The sequence below is a fragment of the Anser anser genome, assembly GCF_964211835.1.
Source record: "Anser anser genome assembly, chromosome: Z".
Lineage (NCBI taxonomy): Eukaryota > Metazoa > Chordata > Aves > Anseriformes > Anatidae > Anser > Anser anser.
In genome coordinates, this window is record NC_139723.1 from 62,889,663 (window position 1) to 62,912,944 (window position 23,282).

At 36.2% G+C, this 23,282-nt stretch overlaps 1 protein-coding gene across 6 annotated transcripts in view; it reads right to left on the reverse strand.

Annotated features, from left to right (window-relative positions):
• Nucleotides 1–23,282, reverse strand: part of AP3B1 (adaptor related protein complex 3 subunit beta 1) — a 165,395-nt gene that overhangs the window by 20,337 nt on the left and 121,776 nt on the right. For 3 of the 6 annotated variants that reach the window (XR_014577124.1, XM_083819023.1, XM_083819025.1), the window contains exons 23-24: nucleotides 13,426–13,660; nucleotides 9,990–10,074 (exon numbers count right to left, since the gene is read on the reverse strand). Coding sequence is in view for 5 of the 6 variants with exons in the window: in XM_083819023.1 (XP_083675149.1) it covers nucleotides 9,990–10,074; nucleotides 13,426–13,660 (320 nt within the window). In the remaining variant the exon portion in view is untranslated. The remainder of the gene's footprint in view (nucleotides 1–9,989; nucleotides 10,075–13,425; nucleotides 13,661–23,282) is intronic. The other 3 variants (XM_083819024.1, XM_083819026.1, XM_083819022.1) reach the window with 1 other exon arrangement.

Here is a 23,282-nt window from a genome sequence, read left to right on the forward strand (position 1 = left end):
CTGGGCCTAGAGGGTAGTGCTCAGTGGTGCAAAGTCTGGTTGGAGGCCAGGAACGAGCAGCGTACCCCAGGGGTCAACACTGGGTCCAGTCCTGTTTAACATCTTCAGTAATGAGCTGGGCAGTGGGGTAGAGTGCACCCTCAGTACATTTGTGGATGACAGGAAACCAGGGGGAGTAGCTGATTCACCAGAAGGCTGTACTGCCATCCAGAGGGACCTCAACATGCCGGAGAGGTGGGCTGACAAGAATTCCATGAAGTTCAACAAGTGCAGAGGGCTGCCTTTGGGGAGGAACAACCCCAGGCACCAGGACAGGCTGGGGGCCACCCATCTGGAGAGCAGCTCTGCAGGAACAGACCTGTGGTTGCTGGTGAGCACCAAGCTGAACGTGAGCCAGAGATGTGCCCTTGCTGCTAAGGCGGCTGATGGTATTGGCTGCATTAGGCAAAGTATCGCCAGCAGGTCAAGAGAGGCGATCCCGCCCCTCCGCTCAGGGCTGGTGAGGCTGCACCTGAGTGCTGTGTCCAGTTCTGGGCCACTGATATCAGACAGACCTGGACATACTGGAAAGGGTCCCACAGAGCACTACAAAATCGAAGAAGGGACTGGAGCATCTCTCCCATAAGGAACGGCTGAGAGAGCTGGGACTGTTCAGCCTGGAGAATAAAACGTTCACAGGGATCTTACCCATGTATACAAATACCTGTAGGGAGGGCACAAGGAGGACGGAGACAGCTCTTTTCAGTGGTGCACAGTGGCAGGACAAAAGGCAGTGGGCACAAACTGGAACATAAATGCTTCCCCCTGAACATCAGGAAGCACTCTTTTAGTGTGTAGGTGATGCACAGGTTGTGGAGTCTCCCTCCTTGGAGATATTCAAAAGCCACCTGGACATTGTCCTGGGAAACCTTGTTCTAAGTACCTGCTTGAGCAGGGTGAGTGGACTGGATGACCTCCAGAGGTCCCTTCCAATTACTCAATGATTCTGTGAACTTGCTCTCCACACCCATTCAATTCTGTAAGTTTCCAACTATCTCGTCTTGGAGTTCTCCACAGAAACTCTGCTATGTTTGACTAACTGTAGCTTATAGGATTCAGCTAGCAATTCAGGATCAGGATATCTAGTCAGAATCTTTCTTAAAGGTTTGACGTATGAGAAGTTTTTAGAAAAGAACACCTTTTATTTTGCTGATGTACCAAATATTCAATACATATTGATTGCTGATATGCCTGAGATATCCTACTTAAAGACAATGATGCAACCATTAGAATGGAAAATGTGTTTGATTGACAGTATTTAAATTAACTTCAAACATGTTACTGATTTTTTTTCTCTTTCAAATAACCTTGCAACTTTAAAATTCTGAAATTGAATTGGCTGATGCAACAAACAGCACTAGATGATTCATACACAAAATGCATGTTAGATGATTCATACACAAAATGTATGTGTCTCCACCCTCTTAAAGATGCAAGATAAGCCACCTGAAAAACAGAAAATTTTTTATTGTTCTATTACTAGATTTTAATACTTACCATAGTAACCCAAATTCACAAGCACACAAGCAAATCCTTTGGAACAAATACACACTTTCTTTCTAACTTCTGATGTGATAATTATGTTTATGCATGCAATCTCAAGTACGGGCTTTACAGACGAAATTCAGCAGGAATGCTACCTTTGTTGAAAATTATTAAACACAGTGAAACAATCCCAAAACCTGTCTAGTATTCATTTTACAAAGAATCATTTATGAAGTGCTCCTTTAAAAAATCTGCTTAGCTAAGAAAGTCTCACATTTTTTCTCCTATATTACTTAAATGTCATCCATCTCTAAAGACATTAAGATATCAAAAGAACAGGGATTGGTTGATTTGCTTGCAGGATCAAGTGCCTTGTAAAATATGGAAGTAATATCTTTTTTTTTTTTTTTGAAAACTGATCAAGAACTCCATCAGTTTAAGAGCTGAAGGAAGGCTCTTTAATAAACTACCCCATAACTTTTTACTGTTTATATATATACTACTTAGACTATATGACTAAAACTTTTAATGATACCTTCATTAGTATTGTTCAACTGATTGTCCAGCCAATGCTCTTTCATATTTAAACATGATATGCATTAAATAATTGAGCATAAAACAGATTAACAATTTTGCATAACAACGATTCATGCCCTACATTGACTGGACATGCCATTTGTACATAAACTTGACTTGTAACATTTATGATTAGATTGCACTGAAATGCTTGCTTATAACAATCTTTTCACCCTAAGAGGAAATAAAAGCATGAGCATAGCTTTGGTTTTAAATGGCTATAGCTGCTTGATAGGACCACTCACTACCTCTGCTGCTAAAAAGCATTCCATTTCCCTTTCCCCTAGCGATTAGAAACTAACAGATATTATTTGATAAACTATGAACTATTCATAGTCTGCAGGCAAAAACTGATGTCTGAATATTCTTCAAAAACACTGCATTCTTAATCTCACTTTAGCCAACATCCGGTTTACTTTGCATTACTTTAATTTCAGCATACTTTACAGCAAATTTATTTTTCAGCCAGAGAAAATCATTGTCCCTTTCTTTTATTAGTCTCCATCACACACATTACAGACTAAATATAGAGATTTTATTTATTGATTTGCATCTCTTTTATTAGATCTTTATATTAGACATGCAGTAATATCTAATTTAACAAAACTAATTTCATAGTTCCATAATTTGGGCTTGCAGGGGCCTCTGGAAATCACCTGTTTCTACCTCCTGCTCAATACAGGGCCACCTTAGTCCACATCGCTCAGGGCCTTGTCCATTTGAGCTCTGAGTATCTCCAAAGATGGAGATTTCATCAGCTTCTAATGTGTATGCTTAATAATAAAATTGAGTCATGCAGTACAACGAGTATTTTCCTCCAAAATTTAGTAAACTAAACTCCAAAACATTACTTCAGATCCTAACTAATATAACTAATGTTTAAATAAAAATCTGCAGAAGTGGTTCAAAGCCTGAATGTATTAATGTTTAAGAATCTGCGAGACAATTGGTTAAATCTGCACTGAAACATCTCTCACATGGTGGTGTTCTAACTTTCCTGGAAAATAATGCTGAAGAAACGTATCAGAAAAGAAAGTTTCCCGAGCCCACAAAATGTAACAGTTTCTAAATTTCAAAAATTAAAGAGTGCATCTTCTGATAATAGCTACTAAAATTGGTAAGTTACATCCTTAGTGGAACAGTTATGCTTAATAAGAAGTCTGCAGTAGGAAGCTCTAAAGAATTGAATGGGGATGTTTGAAAACAGTTCCTCACCACTACATAGCAGTGTGTTTTTTTGTTTTGATTTGTGAATTTAGGGACAAATAGAGTCAGACATCATTTTGCTTGCTGTTGCCTTAATAACTGTTAAAACTGTACACATTGCATTTTAAAACACTTCCGTAAGACACAACTTTCATGATGTAATTCAAAGAATCACATGAATTTATCTTCTGATGTTCCCAATTAAGATGAACAAATGAGAGATGATAATGCTCCCACAGGAACTCAGGAAGACTTACCATCTCTGTGATAAATGACACTGCAAGACTAACATTAAACTCTTTGGAAGACACACAGTTTTAACTCTCCTTCAGATGGCTGCAGTGGGAGTAGCTAGCACCTGTCATTTGAAACTGATATCCATTTTTCTTATTCCCCCTCTCTTCCTTCTTTTTCAAAAAGGATTGTCTCCAAAAGGTAAACATGAAAGAAGTTGTCTTTGCCATAACAAAAGACTTGAGGAAAAAGTCCTCTTTAAAAATATCTTCTTTAAAAATATAAAATTTTTAAAACTAATACAAATGATATTATCACCTCCAAATGAGCACTTGTCAGATTCTACAACGGCAGTCTTTAAAGTTTTACTTTTTAAAGATTATTATTATTTTAGCAAAAGGCTGGGGAATAGTCTTCTTGCTATTTATGTGCTCCTCTTTGACTTTACTCGCAGCAGCGCAGAGTGGTAGATGTTTGACCCAGAATACATCTATGGATAAACAGCCCACTATTTTTATCTTGTATTCAGAAAAATCTCCACAGACAATTAGAAAAAAAACAGTGGAAGAGGAACGACAACACACTAAATTCCTACAAAAGATGGAATGAAGCACTATGGGAGACTTTGCGCATACATTCTTGCTAAAGGAATAAATGATACTCAGCTTTTATAAGAAAAAAGGCTTAGGAAATAGAAGAAATTAGAGTCGTTGTTCATGCCCAGCCTTGCTTTCTCTTGGTCAGTTATTTATCTAGATATATTTGCTTTCTGGAACAGGGCCAACTGACTACTTTAGAGTAATGAAGTAAAGAGAAGAGTACTGGATTGCTTGTCTTAATATCCAACATCTGTAAACAACTTAGTGATGTGCTGACAAAGCACGAGAGAAGGAAACAGCAAGAAACAAGTAAAAATGCAATTGATAGTGATGTGAAATCAGTCCTGCTTCTCTAATGTTAGCTTTTAATATATTCCATAGTATATTCTACTACATAATTTTAATCAGATGCTTTTGTGCAAGCATGTACACCTGAATACATTTTTGCACTCAAAAGAAATATTGACTGCTACCTAACCAATTCTCTTCATTCATTTATTTTTGCAGGTACAAGTTCTGCTTGGGAAGATTCCTACATCAACTTAAAGTGAGAACAGAGAATCTCATACTGAAAAAAAAAATTCTCTCTGCCTTAGACAAAAGTGTTTGCAATAACAAAATTTAGAGCAAAAGTGTTTGCAGTAAGGTAGAACATGCAGACAGCAGATCTAGTAACAATTTCAAATTTTATTCATGGTATTCACTTCACTTAAGAAGTTGCTAGATTCTCCCTACTACACCAACCTCTTTTGCAGTAATCAACACAATACTCTCTTTTTACAGTCCAGGGTAGATGAGGTGAACAGACAACTCCTCTCTCTTCTAGCAGCGTAACAATAGTAGGGTCCTAGCTGTGCTGGTAATATTCAGCATTTTCCATATGCTACCTAAGGTAACCAGCCCATGCCTGTAAAAACCTCTGTCACATGTCACACTGTTTTCCCATGATCTTATCGTTCAGAGTAAGAATGAAAGGCACAGAAGTTGTAGCTATCATGCCACTTCTCTTTCTTCTAGGGAGCTCTGATTGTTCTCTTCCCATTTAAACCTTGAGAAGACTAGGTTTGGATGAAGTGATGCACACCACGGACATTTTCCCTATCCCATGTTGTTTCAGTGACAACTAAACAATATCTGCATAGTTTTCAAAAGATTAGGGTAGAATAAAATAGGTTCTCTGTACATTAATTTTATCTCCAAAGCTGTGGTTCTTCCACAGCTTCAGGAAGAGCTAAGAGAGTGTGGGAAGAGGGGATGAAAAAGAAAGGGAAGAGGAGGTAAGGACAAGCTTCCTTCCCTCTCCAGCTCTCCAAGTTGTAAATAGGACATCTCCCATTCACATTTAGTTACTCCCCAGACACCTAAAACACAATGGAGCTTTTCTGGCTTTTACAAATACAGCCAGAAATTTGAAATTCTAAATACATGCACAGAAAACAGCAGAAGGGCACGTATATGCTGTAACTTTCTGTCTCTGTAACCTTCCTCATCTTTCTTCTCTAGGGATTCATGTATCTTTATTCTAAAGATCCAAGCTCATATTCTGACATAACCAAGTTTCCAAAACCTTGTTCAGATATCTGAGGGAACTGCTAAGCTGTGAGGAAGATCTGAGAACAATGAAAAGTAGAGACATCCAAGCTAACAAAAACAGAATAAGAGACAGTGGTAAGATTTTTAAGACAATGATACCAGTAGCTCAGTGGTCCAAAATCTGACAACAGACAAAAAAAAAAAGTAATCCACAGTCAGTGGATTATACTGCAGTCAGTCTGCAACACCAAGGATCCGTTCCAGGCAGCTGAGGAGGCTAACCTTTCCTCTGCTCACTGATGCCTGCCTGCCCAGCAAAGACAGGTCCCTTTCTGAGGTGGTGGGTATATTAATGGTTAACTAGGATTCAACAACTATCTTGCATGTACGTTACCCAGTAACAAATGGCTTTACTCTTTTAAGCTGTGCCTATCCTGCTTACGAAATCTGTAAAAAGTGGCCCAAATAGGAACAGTAACAATCATAAAAATCTTTTAAAAGAAGACCAAGTACCTCTATTAATTCCTCTGTAACTTTCCATGTAAGAGAAGCATTACTGTGCAGAACACCGGAATAACTGAAGCAGTATGCCTCTACAAGGACATGGCACATGAAAAATGGCAACGAAGACACATATGCCTTATGAACACATAGGGTGAGCATCCTGATACATATTCCAAATAAATGCATTAGGAATAATTTTCAAGTTATGGTGTTTCACCTCTTTTTAATTAGATGTGTGATCTTGGTAAGCTTTGCTTCATAAAAATAGTATTTACTAGGGAAGTCTTTCAAAGCTTAGACCTCTTAGCCTCTCTATAATACAATTTCTCCTTCATTGTCCTTGATTTGTACAACAGATTCAGAAAGAGATTTAAATATTTTATTACTCACATTATTTTTTTTTCTTTTTACAGTTTGTATTTATTGAACCACTATTACAGCAGCACATCCCCAAACAGAAAGGTAGTATTTGCTATGCAAAACACACAGTCCATGATTGGCATCTAAGACCAATTGATCTACCCATTACCACTATCTCCCTACCCCCACAAGCATTACTACAAGGCTATTGATTTAAACACTGCCGATCGGTTTCCATTTTCTGATTTTGGGCAGGCCAATTAAGAAAGTGAGTAATTGTGATTACACTGCTTCAGGATCAATTACATTTGATGCAAGACAAAGTGTTCCCTTTTAGAACAACTAAAGAAAATTATTATGATCAGGTACACCTTACCGCTGAAAATGCTTCTAACAAAAATACAAGGTAACTGATAATGTCTTTCAAAAAGATACATTATCAGGAAATACAAGAATATTGACACCTGTGTGCATATATTTTAACATTTTAACAAACTTTTAAAAGTTATTCTTTCTTTTGGATAAAACCTTTTAAATTAGTATGAAAGGCTAAAAAGGCTTCAGTTGAGTTCTCAGACACAGCCCCCAAAACATCAGAATGCACAATTTCTGCAATGATGTTGACATCAGTATGATTTTGAATAATGTTATATTTTTTACAGTAAAACAGCAAATTTTATGCAACAAACTTTTAAACCTATTTTTACACTATTTTCTAAGAACTACTCTCAAAGAGACAGGGCCCTGTCAATTAGCAAAGGAACAAAGTAAGCAATTCCTATTCTTAATTTAATTTTAAACTTAGCTTGAGCTTTGTCATTGGACTCACATTGTCCAAATCATTAAAATGAATACACCACTGAGGTCTGAGGCAAATCTATTTACAGTGATGTTACTCATAGTCTGGTTGGTGTTCGGGATTATTGATCTGTCTTGTTTGTCTAATAGGAAAATAATAAACAATTACTAGGCAATGTTGGAGAAAGTAATCAGTTTTTATATATCACTAATACAGCAGACCTCCCAAAACATAAAGGTGATGATCTGCATAAAATCAATGTGTTATGCTACATTGCTTATCCTCATCACTTCTAAGATTCTTAGCAATAAATGGTATAAGTTTGGAACCAAATCATTAGTATACTGAAAATATGTACTTGAAAGAAAAATATCTGCTCTTTTCTAGAAAAGTGTTCCTGCTTGATAAACTGAGCATGTTCTATTTGAAAATAAAAACAAAATACATTTATTCATTTTGAAGCAATTATGAAATTGCATTGCCTAGAATGGAACTTCCCTCCCCAAACAAGCCTTGCATTGGGCTACAGTCCAAAATTGTTCCCTTATTCCAGCAAACAGCACACAGACCAGCTACAGCAGTGTGTAGTCAGCAGAACCAGGGATCAGCTAATCCTTGTACTCAGCTCTGGTGAGGCCGCCCCCTGAGTACTGTGTTCAGCTTTGGGCCCCTCACTACAAGAAGAACATTGAGGCCCTGGAGCGTGTCCAGAAAAGGGCTACGAAGCTGGTGAGGGGTCTGGAGAACAAGTACTATGAGGAGTGGCTGACGGAACTGAGGGTGTTTAGTCAGGAGGAGGCTCAGGGGAGACCTTATTGCTCTCTACAACTGCCTGAAAGGAAGGTGTGGGGAGCTGGGGGTCGGCCTCTTCTCACAGATAACCAGCGATAGGACTAGAGGGAATGGCCTTGAGTTGCACCAGGGGAGGTTTAGGTTGGAAATCAGGAGACATTTCTTTTCAGAAGGAGCAGTCAGGTATTGGAATGGGTTGCCCAGGGAGGTGGTGGAGTCACCATCCCTGGGGGTGTTTAAGGAAATGTTGGACATGGTGCTTAGGGACATGGTTTAGTGGGTGACAGTGGTGGTAGGAGGATGGTTGGATCAGATGATCTTGATGGTCTTTTCCAACCTTAATGATTCTATGCTATGAAACTATGTGACATGCAAAAAAATACATGCTATAGACAACTTGCTGGGGGTACTACTATCTTTAAAATGACAACACATTAAGTGTGCAGAAATAGGCTCAAGGAGGAAAAAAATATTCACTTTCAATAGTAAAACCTTCTTTCCCCTAAAACAGATAATTTAACTTCATCAGTGGTTCTTTTGGAGTCACTTGCGTACATTTCCATTATAAAGCTATTACTTCTACCTTTATTCCTACCTGTAAGTTGTGCAAACTGTGCTTAGTAGTTGTACATTAGAATTCCTATAGTGTTGAAGAAATGGGTCCAGTAATTTCTGAAAGGACTGGAGTTTTCCCTAATTTGGAAAGCTGCAATTTGAATTCCTATTAAATATCCATTTTTGTGTAAAGACTGTAGTGATTCTTGCAACAATACGTCAAAAGAAAAATACTTTGAAATATGTGGAGAAAAAATGACCCTTGGAGATTCATGTGTTGCCTTTGCACAGTTTCAAAGACTATATAAGCCAGCAAAAGCCTGAATTGCTCTTAAAAGTAGGAGCCTTGCTTTCCCACATTCATTCATTCCTAATGTTTAGACACTCCTAGTCTTTTTCCATGGTTTCAAATGCTACATTATAACAGAGTTCTCACTGGGTGAACAGGTTCTCTTTTAGCCTAGAATGCAATGGAACTCATTAAAAGGAGGATCATGAACATGCCAACAATGACCATTAAAAATGTAAATCAAGTACATAAGACAAAGTCTAGTTGGCCAGTCACTTATTTGTTTTCATTCTCTCTCTAATAATTTAAAAGAATCTACAGCATGAGGAAAATGTTTCATTAGCCTGCAAATTTTGGGGTTGTTTTCATGCAGTCATGTTACAGAGATCATAAACAGCCATAATAATCACTTGAGTTAATAAAATTGCTCACACTATGTGCTTTTTTGATTTGTGATTTCTTAAAAGGAAGAATACACAAAACATTACAGCATACTAGGTCAGACCTGATGGCTCCCTTTAATGTGGTGTTATTAAAAAAAATCCCAAGAAGAGTGGGAAAAAATAAAAACAAAACTCAGGAACAGAAGTAATTCTAACTTGGAAGAGGAGCTAATGATTATCCTACTTGATATTGTTTGTCCCAAGGGAAAAACAGGACCTCCCAAACACAACCTGTCAAAGAGCTCTTGCACTTAGACATTTAATTTTAAACCTAGATTTGAGATTACCACCTAATCTGTGTTTTTAGAAGCAAGTGCTAAACAAAAAGGGAAGACCCAAGAAAACTGATAATCATTGTAACAGTAAAACAGAACAGTAATTATGTCTTATTTTTCTAAAAACACATTTGGTTTACAGCATGTCATGAACTGATGTTCAATTCTTTAAACGTTTATTAAACAGTACGTCTGATACTGCCAAGTAAACTTCTATGTTACACTTAGGGCCAAAAAATTAAATGCCATGTCCCATTATTTTCGTATGAGATTTCCATTCCCTCATCCTTTAGAACTCACCATAACTGGAAACTGGCAGTCTGAGTAGAATCACAGAAGTCAATACCCATTGAGACAGTCACAGATCCCCCAGGCTCGAGGCACTCTACATAAAAATATTTTGAACAGGTGAAGTAAGCATGCAAAGGAACACAATAGCCCAGATGCAAACCCTCAAACTTCATGTAATTAGAAAATCTATCTATATATATATACAAAACAACAACAGCAACAACAAAAACACTAACAAAAAACACAAACAAAACCAACCAAACAAACAAAAAAACCAGCTTGTTGTAGCTTAATTTAAAGCAGGTTTCCCCCAAATGTTACACTTCCATTTTCCTTCCTGAACAGGAAGGAAATTGTTGCACAGGAAATGTTGCATTTCATTCCTGCAGCCTCATCAAGTAAATAAAAATATGTATTAAAAAAGGGAAATTATTTACAGAAAAAAATATATTGAAATTGTACCCTTTTGCTTGTGTACAGATCCAGCATTGACATTTCATTTAGAATAACATCAATTTGCAAATTTAGTTAATAAATAGTAAAACAGAACAAATATTAATAAAATGCACATTAACACATGAAGTAATAGAAAAAGAGTATAATTTAAAATATTTCATGATTAGTGTGGTACATTTATTTCCCCATATTTCATTTGCTTTACTTATGGAAGAGAGCAGAGAGATTATGAACTCAAAGTGGAAGATAATTTTTGTGAGGCACTTCTCAATTTCAAGTATCAAGAAACATGCTTGTTCTTAGTTTCTTGGCTAGATCTCTTCACTATTTCCTTAATGTTGTAGACATAAGGCTTTATTTTGGCTGGAAGAAAAATTGTTTTTAATACAAAGGTAGGTATTAAAAACAAACATTGGAGCAGTCTGACTGTTTGAAGCTTACAAGAAAGACAAAAACAAAACTAAAACCACTGTTAGAAGAAAGGAATTCTAATAAATATGATTGGACAGGCGGAGAAATGTCTGGTTTCTTCTTCCAGTTTATTCATTTGTGTATTTGATGCTTTTCAGGAACTGAAGAGCAGACTGCTTTTCTGCAACAAAAGGAAACTTAATTTAACTATATCTAGATTAACTTCTGGAAAAATATATGAAAAACATGTGGTTAGGCAAAAACTAAGCTAATGCTAGAGAGTGAGTGAAAAACAAAGTATTTCCAGGAAAGAAGTCTGTGTTAAGCATCAAAGGGTTATAACTTCCGAAACTTTACCTACATCTTTGGGCTTAATGTTTTCAAATGGAGTTTCAAAGCCACCTAGCCAAGAAGAAAATACCGCGCACAAGAATTTAGATGAAATAATTTTGCCCTTTTATACTTGCAAAATCAGGGCAATCACCAACAGAAATTGCAGTGATGGAGGCAATGCTAGGTGTACACTCCAGCAGGAATACCTGTCTATACTGACACTACTTTTAATTTCACTGGGCAAATTATAGGACATATATTCCAAATGCTGGAAACATAAATAACAGGTAGAAAGAGGAACACAACATATACACTAACTTCTAGATAAAATAACAAAGAATACAAGAAATTTGCAACAAAGTGAGAAAAAACAACATTTTGGAAGAAACTGCTGATGATATATAAGTAATTTTCTGCAAAAGAAGGAAATGGCTACACAAGATAGATAGCACATTGAAGTGGGAAATAAATAATTTAAAGAGCAGGATTGTGTTGTGGAACTTAAGAAACCTGAAATGGATAGTGTATTAATTCCTGAATTTTTCACGATCTTTTCCCATAGCAGAAGTGAATTCTACTATTTACTGACTGTTAATTTTGACTATGTGATCTGATTTACAACATTACCAGTTTTCTACTTTTATGAATTTGTGACAAACATCAGTACAGGCTAGGAAGTGAATAGTTTGAGAGCAACTCTGAGGAGAAGGACTTGGGGATCCTGGTGGATGACAACTTGGACATGAGCCAGCAATGTGTACTTTCGGCCCAGAAAGCCAGCCTGGCCAGCCAGTCTGGGCTGCATCAAAAACAGTGTGGCCAGCAAGGCAATGGAGGTGATTCTCCCCTCTCTACTCTGCTCTCATGAGACCCCACTTGGAGTGTTGTGTTCAGCTCTGGGGCCTCCAACACAAGATGGACACAGAATTATTAGAACGAGTCCAGAGGAGGGCCACGAAGATGATCAAGGTGCTGGAGCACCTCTCCTATGAGGACAGGCTGAGGGGGTTGGGGCTGTTCAGCCTGGAGCAGAGAAGGCTCCAGGGAGATCTTACAGCAGTCTTCCAGTGCCTAAAGGGGGCTTGTAAAAAAAGACGAAGAGAGACTTTTTGCAAGGACCTATAGTGGTAGGACAAGGCATAATGGTTTTAAACTGAAAAAGGGTCGATTTAGTTTAGCTATAAGGAATAAATTCTTTACGCAGAGGGTGGTGTTGCACTGGAACAGGTTGTCCAGAGAACCTGTGGATGCCCCATCCCTGGAAGTATCCAATACAGGTTGGATGGGGCCTTGGGCAACTGTATCTGCTGAGAGGTGTCCCTGCCCATGGAAGGGGGGTTGGACTAGATGATCTTTAAAGGTCCATTTCAATCCAAACCATTCTATGATTCTATGACTTTTATTCCTTTAACTGAAAAACACTGACAAAACATTTGTTGTCTGTGACGGAAGCAGTTACATTCCTTGCTAGACTGTTCAAATAATTATACTTTGCTTTTTGTCAGATGGAAACATAATTGCTTTTGTAGCTATTGAACATAAATTTATATAGCTTTTTCAGAGTTAAAGAAAACATCCCAACATCAGAAGGCAGAAAGTTAAATAGTTTAGGTTAGACCTGACTACAGCATTGCTTTACTGAATTAACAGAGTACCTAATCTAAGAAACCACTCTTTATGAAAGTATGGTATGCTCATACTAGATTAAAACACTTTCAGTCTACTGCTGAAAGCTCCCAACAGAAACAATGAGAAAGTTCTGAGCCACCACATCATATAATAAACCCATAGATGTTCTGTAAAGCCTGGCACAGAGATCATTATGAGTATCTAAATCAAAACCTGATACTTAATAATAGCCTGTTATAGCCATTCTGGACAAAGGCTGAAAGAGAACTGAAGTTTGCAGGAAAAGAAAATAAATTTATCGTATCAACTCAAATGATTTGAACAAGCAGGTAGACTTTCAGTCATAGAAGTTCTGATCTAAGGAGCTGTTTCCAAAGTCAGATATAAGTAGGGAGAAACTGAAATAAACTTTTGTTAAAATCAGATTAGCTAAGAAATGGTAGCTGCATGAGTGTATGTGTATATGTATATATGTATTCTTATGCACACATGTGTATACATACATATATATGTATATGTATTCATATATATTTATGACTATACAAAAACACTTTTCTATATTTGAAATTTACCAAAATATTAAGATTCTGTATTTAAAAATATAGGATATGGTTACCTATTGGATTAAACTCATGTATCCTCATGCCTAGAGGTAACTTCTTCTCCCCTATATGAATATTCTCTATCTTCTGATCAGTTGTATTTGTTACTGTCACTTGCACAGGCACCATATGATCACCAAACATGTCTGGCTGTCTTGAGAAGTGATAATGAGCTGATAATCCTTTTCCAGTCATTCGATGAAGCATTTCATGTGTTTTTGTTGGCACGAAAACTTGGGTAGTAACCTGCTAAGTACAAAACAACAGTTGGTGAATGTTGTAAGAGAAAAGCAGATAAAACAACAATTAGGTACTATACACTTCACTCAGCTAGAATGCCTGCTTTCAAATCAGAATTTTGGCAAACCAGACACACGAAAAGACATATTCAAAACGATAAACAAAATGTAATAATGGTTATCTTTAAAAGAGTCTAAAAATAACATTTATGGTGCTGAGAACTAGCAGCTTTAATTTTGCTGTATTTACTTAATTTTCTATTGTAAATCTGTTTTAAATATTTTAATTCTGATATCCATTGAATTATCTTTTTTTTTTTTTTTTTAAGTTACAGATAAAATAAAGTTTTTCTCTATTCTAACCACCAGAACTCAATGGTGACCCCAAACCCATCATGTACTATGAAACTACGAAAAATCTTTCTTCTTCTCCTGTTAAAACCACTAAATTTTGCCTGAACACCACACCAATCGAATACTAAAACCACAGTTGTATAGAGCAGAGTGATGATGCCACATTTTTAGTCATCCTGCTGCCACAATTAAGAAGAGAAATCTCAAAGGTCATTTGAGAAATCTCAAGGTCATTTTCACTGGAACAGGCTGCCCAGGGAGGCTGTGGAGTCTCCTTCTCTGGAGATATTCAAGGCCCGTCCGGACGCCTACTTGGGCAACCTGCTCTAGGGAACCTGCTTTGGCGGGGGGTTGGACCCGATGATCTCTTGAGGTCCCTTCCAACCCCTGCAATTCTATGATTCTGTGATTTGGGTCAATTCTATCCTGAAGCAGCAGCATGAAAGACATTTAGACAAAAAAATCACCAACAGATAGTGATGGCCAGGAGATCTATAATCATGGGTTCAAAAGTGCAGAAGGAAAAAATATGCAGAAAACAGCTGAAGAGTGAATTTGAGTTCGTTTAACAAGGTTACTTTTTAAGGAAATTAAGTTACACAAAAAGTAAAAACAAAAAACCAGAACACAGAGGTTGAAAAGACCAAATGCTCAGCACAGAAATTTTGTCTGCGCAATACACTATAAGCTACTGAATTTTACGTGTGTGTTCTCATGATGACTGTCCATCTTCTCCTGCCCTATATTCATAGCCTTGAATGTGAAGGCTAACTGAGAGAGACAACTGAAAATAAAAGGATGTTCCAACACCCAAAGCAGCTAAGCAAGGAGAACTGGCTTTTATCTTACCTTGCCTACAAAACTCTTACAGGGTGCTACATTTTTCTGACTGCCACTTTTAACATTGAGAGGCTGATCTGAAGACTTAGTCAACACTTCCAGTAATGTAAGAAGCTGGTAAGAGCTGTGATTTACACCTACAAGGTGTCTGAGAAACGGGAGACAAAAAAATACAGCTCTAGAGAATTCTATTGAAAATCTTTAGAAGTTAGTAAGCACATAAAAACCTGACCGTAATCTCTGAGCACCAATTTCTAAACTAGAAAGGAAGGCTAGTAATACTTATAATCCCAGAGTATCTGTGAAGATCATCTAGTAAATGTTTAGAAGTGTGATCACTACATTGACGACAGCTGAAGAAAACCACATAAAGTAAATGAATTTGTATCCAGAAGTGGCTTTGGAAGGTGCATTAAGTATGGCACATACCACAGTGAATGACAAATAACTAATGAAGTAAAAAGCAAAAAGGCTTCCCATCCACTCAAAACTCAACCACTACATGACTGTAATTAAAATAAAATATGTACTGATGTGTCTGGGCAAAAAAACTTCTAGAAAAACTTCCACATCAGATTTAACTTTCAACTTTTTGTTTCTTTCTTTAATAAAAAAACAACCCTCTGGTAACAGTTTTCTTAAGTAAAATTAATAATTTATCAATAAACTTCAGAGTGAAAATTAAAAGGCAGTTTCAAAATATGTCAAACTGAGGAAACTCTACAACCCCAACACTGAATCTGTACAATTTATTAAAACATTTTAAGTAAAATGCTGAAGTTCAGGCATAAAAAGATAACGTAGCGCTCTCAGGGAAAATGTTTTTAGTTTACCTGCGTGAGCATAAAAAATACACATAAAATATATAATAAAATACCTAGCCAATTATTTATGTTTCTGTCCATCTTTAAGTAATAGTAGTAATACCACTTGAAGAATATGGGAACCATAATTTTAAGTGGAGCCAATTATTCCAGTCTAATTATTGATCTCTTACAAGCATTCATCTGAGAACACAATTCAGCAAAGTTTTACAAAACCCATAATAAGCACGTATGTTTGTACTCCAATGTCACTTTAGGTGCACAAATATACACTAAGATTAGGGGTGCTTTCACATAGCTGTCACAGTTTCAGCTGGGTCAGAGTTAATTTTCTTCATTTTTTGGATTAAAATAGTGGTGATAACACACAAATGTTTTATTTGTTGCAAAGCACTGCTTGCACAGAGCCCGGAACTTTTCAGCTTCTCATTCTGCCCCGCCATTGAGGAGGCTGGGGGTGCACAAAGAGCTGGGAGGGGACACAGCCAGGACAGCTGGCCCAAGGGGGGCAGAGGGGTGGTGTCCCGTACCACATGGTGTCATGGTGGACAATAAAAATGGGGTAAAGGAGTAGGACGTGGGGGATGTTCAGAATGATTCCATTTGTATTCCCATTAAACTATGATGTGTGATGAGCCCTGCTGTCCTGGGATGGTTAAGCTCCTGCCTGCTGATGGGAAGCAGCGAACAGATTCCTTGTGCTTGCATGCATGGCTTTTGCATTACCTAGTGAACTGTCTTTATCTCAACATGTGAGTTCTTGCACTTTTACCTTTCTGATTCTCTGCCCCATCCCACACGGGGAGAGTGAGAGAGTGAGACTGTATGGTGCTCAGCTGCCTGCTGGGGGTAAACCACAAAAGTAGCTTACCTTTAAATTAAAAATACAAAAAATTGCTCCTGTGACATGACGTGACCTGATTTCTGGCTAATGTAAAATGAATAGAGAAAGTATTAGTTGTATGGAACTTCACAGTTCCACAAATGAAAACATCTTTAAATACTAAAACCAAGGTTTAACAAATTATTCTTCTGCTTAGATTTCTAAAAATATTTGAGTAGGTCATACTCTCCCAAAAAACTCAGTTTTCAGGAAAGAAGAAAGGAGGTACTTAAATATATATATACATATAATTGGTATATGTAAAGAGGACATAGGAATATATGATCCATTTTTGCAGAAGTAACAGGTTATTAGCACAGTCTCACAAGAAACTGTCACTTAAAGCACTGATAAAATAATTAATAAAACTGAATCTTTAAAATGTAATTTACATCTTATTTTTAAGTTTAAGCTTAGACTTTACCTTGCAACATTTAATTCAATTTGGGCTGGACAAACATAACTGCAAAGTTTTTTCATTAAACAGTAATTTATAACACAGTCCAGCCATTTTTCATTAATAAGCTCAGAAAACATGTTTTATTCATGTTAAAACAAGTATTTTGAAGTGCTCTGCTTCTCTGTGCTAGCATGTAACTTCTAAAACATTGTTAATAGGAATGAAGACGTAAGTAGTAGACAGGTATCTAGTAAAGATGCATATGCACATGGCACAAAAATTCCTCAGTATATTTAAATTGTGACACTGACTCAAGTCTTATTGAAATCTGCCTACAAATTTTACTTAGAGAATTTAATCTATGCCTCTCACAGCATTACTCCTCATATTTCATTCATAATTTCACTCATGTGAGGACATTCACTTTTATTTTCAATATCATACTTTACAAAACGTAAGACATGCAAAAGACAGACAGAATAACAGTATTATGTTTTAAAGCCTATAGGACATTAATATCTAGTTGCATTTAATGTGTCACTACTAGAAATAAATAAAATAGATGTCTCCTGAACAAAGAAATTTATTTCAGGAAAAACTAAAATTCTTAAGACATCTATTTGCTGGTCAGGATTGTGAGCTAACACAGGTTGATTTGACTGTAAGACAGTCTACTGAACAGTTGCACGAGTCTGGTAAACAGAGTGTTTTGTTTTTATTTTAACATTTTTAATGCATACATTTGCAATGCTTATAGAAACCTACAGGGCAGGATACCTGCAATCATTCTGGGGTTAAAATAACCCTCCAAAGAGTTAATAGAACAAGAAGCATCTAGTAACCATGAGATAATCCCCTACAAATCTTACATAGCATATGTTTAAATAATAGAAGTCGTTTGTGTACCTTTGGATGGTTTATGAAAATAACCAATCAATTCTGCAGACACAACATTATTTCTAAAGGAAATCTATGTGACTCATGATGCCTGCAGATACACAGAGACAAACCACACATATTTTATCAGTTTATTACAGTAAGCAAATAAGCGTGGAATGAGAGTGCACATAACTGTCTACTTAACGCTTACTGAAACATTTATAAGAGCTGTTATCTCCCTAATAACAGACAGACAGTGTGCAATTTTAGAGAGGAGAAAAGCTTCATATTTTTTAACACTTCACTAAAAAGTAACTGAAGAGTGTAAAATGAAAAATACTCTGTGCAGTTAGCTGGTAATGGACCATATTATCAACTCAAGTTAGATTTATAGGATACAAACTAGTCACTAATAGTTATTTTATGACATAGCGTGTCTGCTTTTTTTGGGTGAAGATTATTAAGATTAAACTTGCAAAACTTTTATTTTTTATACAGCTGTTTAGAATGATGGAAATACAAAAATTACAACACCGACTGTCCTCCCACCGCACTATGACTGAAGGCCACCACGAATTAAAAGTCAGCGTAGGAACTCCATGGTGATGTCACATGGTAAAACTATCAGAACGAATCAGGCCAGCCCCCATGCTATATTGCCCATGGTCAAAGATGATCCCTATCTGGAAAAGATGACACAAATATTTTTAACCTACTTCTTACACAGTAATAAGAAAGGCAACATTAAGATTTTGCCTTAAAAGTCCCCCACTCATTAACCACATGAAAGGAAATGTGTAAGATCACCAGCAGTACTTTTAATTTTATCACAAAAAAGATGACCAGCTACAAACGAGTAAATCCTCTGTGCATGAACACGCTTGTTTTTGCATATCAGTAAGTCCTCAATAATTAAGGTCAAGGTAATAATAATAAAAAAAAGACAAACAATTTCCTGTTATTATTTAAAGTAAGAAGCACTATTGGTTTTATTAAACCTAATACAGAAAACTGAGCTTTACAGACCTCCCTGTATGATGTATTATTGTTATTATTATTTTTATTTTTATGAAAGAGCACATAATTATGTCTGTTGTCTTTTATTTTGTATCTGCTCCTTTGTTTAATAGTGTTTTAATAATAAACATAGATTAAATTTTGATCCTGATTCTGAAATATATATACGTTTGGATAAAACATATATCATTGGAAAAAATATTTGCTTCTAAGAATGACAATAATTATATTCTATTCCTCTAAATTACATTCTGTTAAAGCAGTGGACTGAATCATTTAATCTAAGTAGCCCTTCTACGGCCCTCCTATTGGCAATATCCATGACATAATCCAAGAATGACCTACTGAGCTGTGAGAGCTATATCCTCTCCTACACTCACTGTAAGGCTATGCTCCAGTAACTTCTGAACAGCTAAAAGGAGAAGAAGGGCTATCTCACAGCCCAGCCACATTTACATGATCTTTCAATTCAAGCCAGAAGAACAACTTAACCATAGGTTTACAGTATTAGAAGAAAAATGTCAAGATAGGCAAACAAAGGAAAGAAAACTACTGGCAGTATGTGGCAGTATATGGTAGCATATTTATGATCTTTTGCTTCATTACCAGTTACATATTACTGATGGTCACATGGCAATATATTCTTTATGGAGCTCCTACAAAAATAATTAATAATTTATAAAAAAAGACAGAATTTCAACATCCTACATCCATTATTTCAAGAGGCTGTGGCAAACCCTGACAATGAAGCATACTTTAATCTTGCTAATATGGCTTGCCAAAATAAGGACAGCATCCTAGCAAAAAAGAAGAAAAAACAAACAAAAAAGCAAACAAGCAAGTTCATATTTTCTGTAGTACAGAAAAGTTACAGGGAACAACGATTTAACTTTGGTTAATTTGTCTAGACAGACAGACAGTTGAGGACATCATATCAAATTCTGGTAAATACTTAGAATAACTTTACACCACAGGCTCTTTCAACTGATATACATCTACTAAACACCTTCTTAAAGCTGCATCTACTATGAAGACCTTCGATTTCTAACACATTCTAATCCAATTCTTTTTGAATTGTCACCACCAACTTTTAGGCTCTACACTTCCCTAAATGATTAACATGTCAACGAGGCTAACTGAAAGTTTGAGTATTAATGCTCATATTTTTGAACCAGTATTGGCCAACAATTTCAGACATTTGAAAGTGAGTTCCAAAATTTTTTACTGAATTCCAACATAGATAAAATCATATTTTTGTCTCTAAAAACTTACAAGAATATTAAAACAAACAAAACTCCCACTGATTTTTTTAATCACACGAAGATCAATTGCAAGCAGAAGAGGGCCTTTATCATAACTTCCCATCGTCTGCCTCTGTAACACTGCCAAAACTAATCTCTTTTGTGGCTGTTTTGTTTTCTCTAATATTTATGTGGTCAAACAGGCATAAAACCATCCTTTCAACAAGTAGTGTGTTCGAGGTGGTCTATGAATCTAGAGATGATTAAAATCTTCTGTAATGTTAAATTATCACAATTTCTTACATTTTTATGTTCTTTAGACTTTCCATTGGTTCCCTCAAAATATAAAAAGCTACACAGATGTCCAGTAAGCCTATCTCAATAAAAAGTATTGTTCTTAAACATTAAAGAATTAATTCATGATATAAAGGAAGGAGAAATAGGACTTAATCACAAACAGCAGAAAACTCTATTAAACCCATACCAGACTAATAAAGCACCTTTAAAACTGAGACTGTACTTAGACTGTATTTTATGTGTAACTGAGGGCCAGTGAGATACATTTAATTTTGCACATATGATAGAGCATTAAACTACAACAACACATTGTTTTGTTTGAGATTTGGCATTTTTGCCTTTTCCTTATGCTGGGCATAATGAATAACATAATAACATAAAAAATCTTTTTAAAACTCCAACAAGAAAGAGCTTCAGTAGCAACAAAATGGAAATATGATTAAATCAGGATTCTTATAAAGCATGAAAGACTGGGCTGAGCTCTGTGCCATAATCATGGCCCACAGGTCTTGGTGTAAATTCAGAATTGCACGTTCTTCCCCACAGGACACCCTGGAATCTGTAGTACTCCAAACTTTGCAACAGCCATTAGGTACCTCAAGGAAAAGGCATTCTCCCGATATATGGACAAATAATTTACTTCAATTTAGTGATTCGACCCTTCCACTGGCCACCTAACTGGAGAGCCTGAGGATTTCACAAAGCAGCTGAAGAGCTGGAAAAACGGAATAAGGTGTCAGCCTCACCTTGTGTCCTAATTATGAGTTTGAAATAGTGGATGCTGCAGATAGGGATTAATATAGATTTTGGCATTGAGTCTAAATGACTTCAAAGAAGTTCTTACGAATGGTTTCTAATATAGTATTTTGATTTTGGCAAACAGCCAGTACTCTTCAGCACAAGACCTCTAAAGTGAAAACACACTGAACCCTACTGGTTATAAGGTATAATTTTACAGCTAGGGTTACAGTATTGCAATTCCTGCATTATTGACTTCTTCCAACAGAAGCACCTAGTTCAAACTTTTCCCCAGAAATGGTCCTCTTGTGTCAGGATAAGTGTATAATGTGGGTTGAAATATGATACACTATTGCCTACACACCACAGTAAACTCAGCCTGTAACTCCTCATATTTCATATCTAGCACAGATATTTACAAATGCTGAAACGTAAATTGCATCTTTGCTGGTTTAATATAGCTATATTGTAATCTTGGACACTGTATTTTTGCTGAAGCATAATGCAAAGTGTTATTTTGGCTGTATCAGGATGACTTTAATGCACCGTAACCCACCTACATGGCCAAAAATCCAAAATTTTTACTTTTCTTTATTACCATTTCCCCAACATGGATGTAGAATTTCTGCATGTACTTAAATGCAACTTTTTTTTTTTAATGGTACATTATATTGATGTAACAATATTACATTTGCACATGATTTTACTCATTTTAACCTGAAAAAAATCTATATTCCTTAGTTCATGAAACATAGTTAACCTGTGGCCTCTGCTAAAATACAGCTTTTCCATGTTTTGTTTACCACAAGCTTCATATTTTGGCCTTAAATAGAAAAAAAAAAAGTGATCTGATACAGTTCATAGTTTGTTAAGAGGCGTAAAGATTTATTTTTATCAAGTTACCTCCTGCTTCTTTGTTGGAATTCAAAAAACACACTGTTTTATGGGACTCAGAAATAAAATTCATGGCATCAGTTCAATGAATTTAAGTACATTGCTTTGAACAGTAGCTGTGGCTGTACTAGGTCCCTCAGTTGGTTACTAAATACAAATTAGGCAGTTTTTTCTCAACCACTTTTGAAATTACCTTGGTTCTCATATGAACTATTTCTGCTACTATCATCTACATCCTCCAAAGATTTAGTCAATCAAACAAATGTAGCAGAAGGAAGACTATGACAATAAGAATTTACTAAAACTAATTCAATTGTAAGCAACTTTTAATACACATTAAATAATAGTTGAAATTTATGATTTATGTAATAATAATATGTTTTTAAATTGCTGGTGTTATAAAACTTTTTAAGCGGAAAAAGTAGAATGATTTTTTGCGCATTTTTCATGAAAATTTTCCAAATTAATTAATTGTAAAAATTTGTACAGAAACCTTCTTTTGCAGCCATGAATTCCTAAACACAATTCCACAATTTAAAGTGGCACCTTTAAGTCAAGAACAGACAGTAGAGACAGGGAACAGTACGCAACACTGTATGCAACCATAAAAAGAAACATTTCCTAATCCAAATCAACAATACAGAACAATTATTTAAACTGAAAATTTTAATCAACCACACACCTAGCAACACTATTTCAGGAAGATTTCAGAACTGCTTTTTAAAGTCTTAATATGTCAAGGCATTGTACACCACAAGTCATTAGGAGAAAAGTATAAAAAACAAGGTGAGAAAGTCTGCTACTGAAGTGAGCTTTTTAAAATCCATCTTTCTGATGTAACTGTATTTAATCCCTGCATTACTCAATAGCTTTTTACTGAGTCATCTGTCCCTCTAATACCCTCTTGAGTCTATAGCATGAAGAAACTGAAAACATTTCTAAAAGAAACTGGTGTTAAAAAACTTTGGCACAACTCTCACCAGCCTTGGAAGAAAGTACCTTAACATTGTTTTTGGGGTGGTGGTAAGAGGGGATCGTATCCCACCTCCTTGCAGTTGTCAGAACTTTCAGAGTACACTAAAATACCTATGAATGGACATCATATAAATATTCTAAGTCACCATACTTCAACAGCTGTGATGTCCTTGCCTTTCACTTACTTTGTATTGCTAGCCTAAATGTTATGTGGCAGCATATTACTGGTCCATGGAAGAAGCTATATGCCCTAGCACCAAGCAGTTACACATCTAAACAAGCCAAGTTAG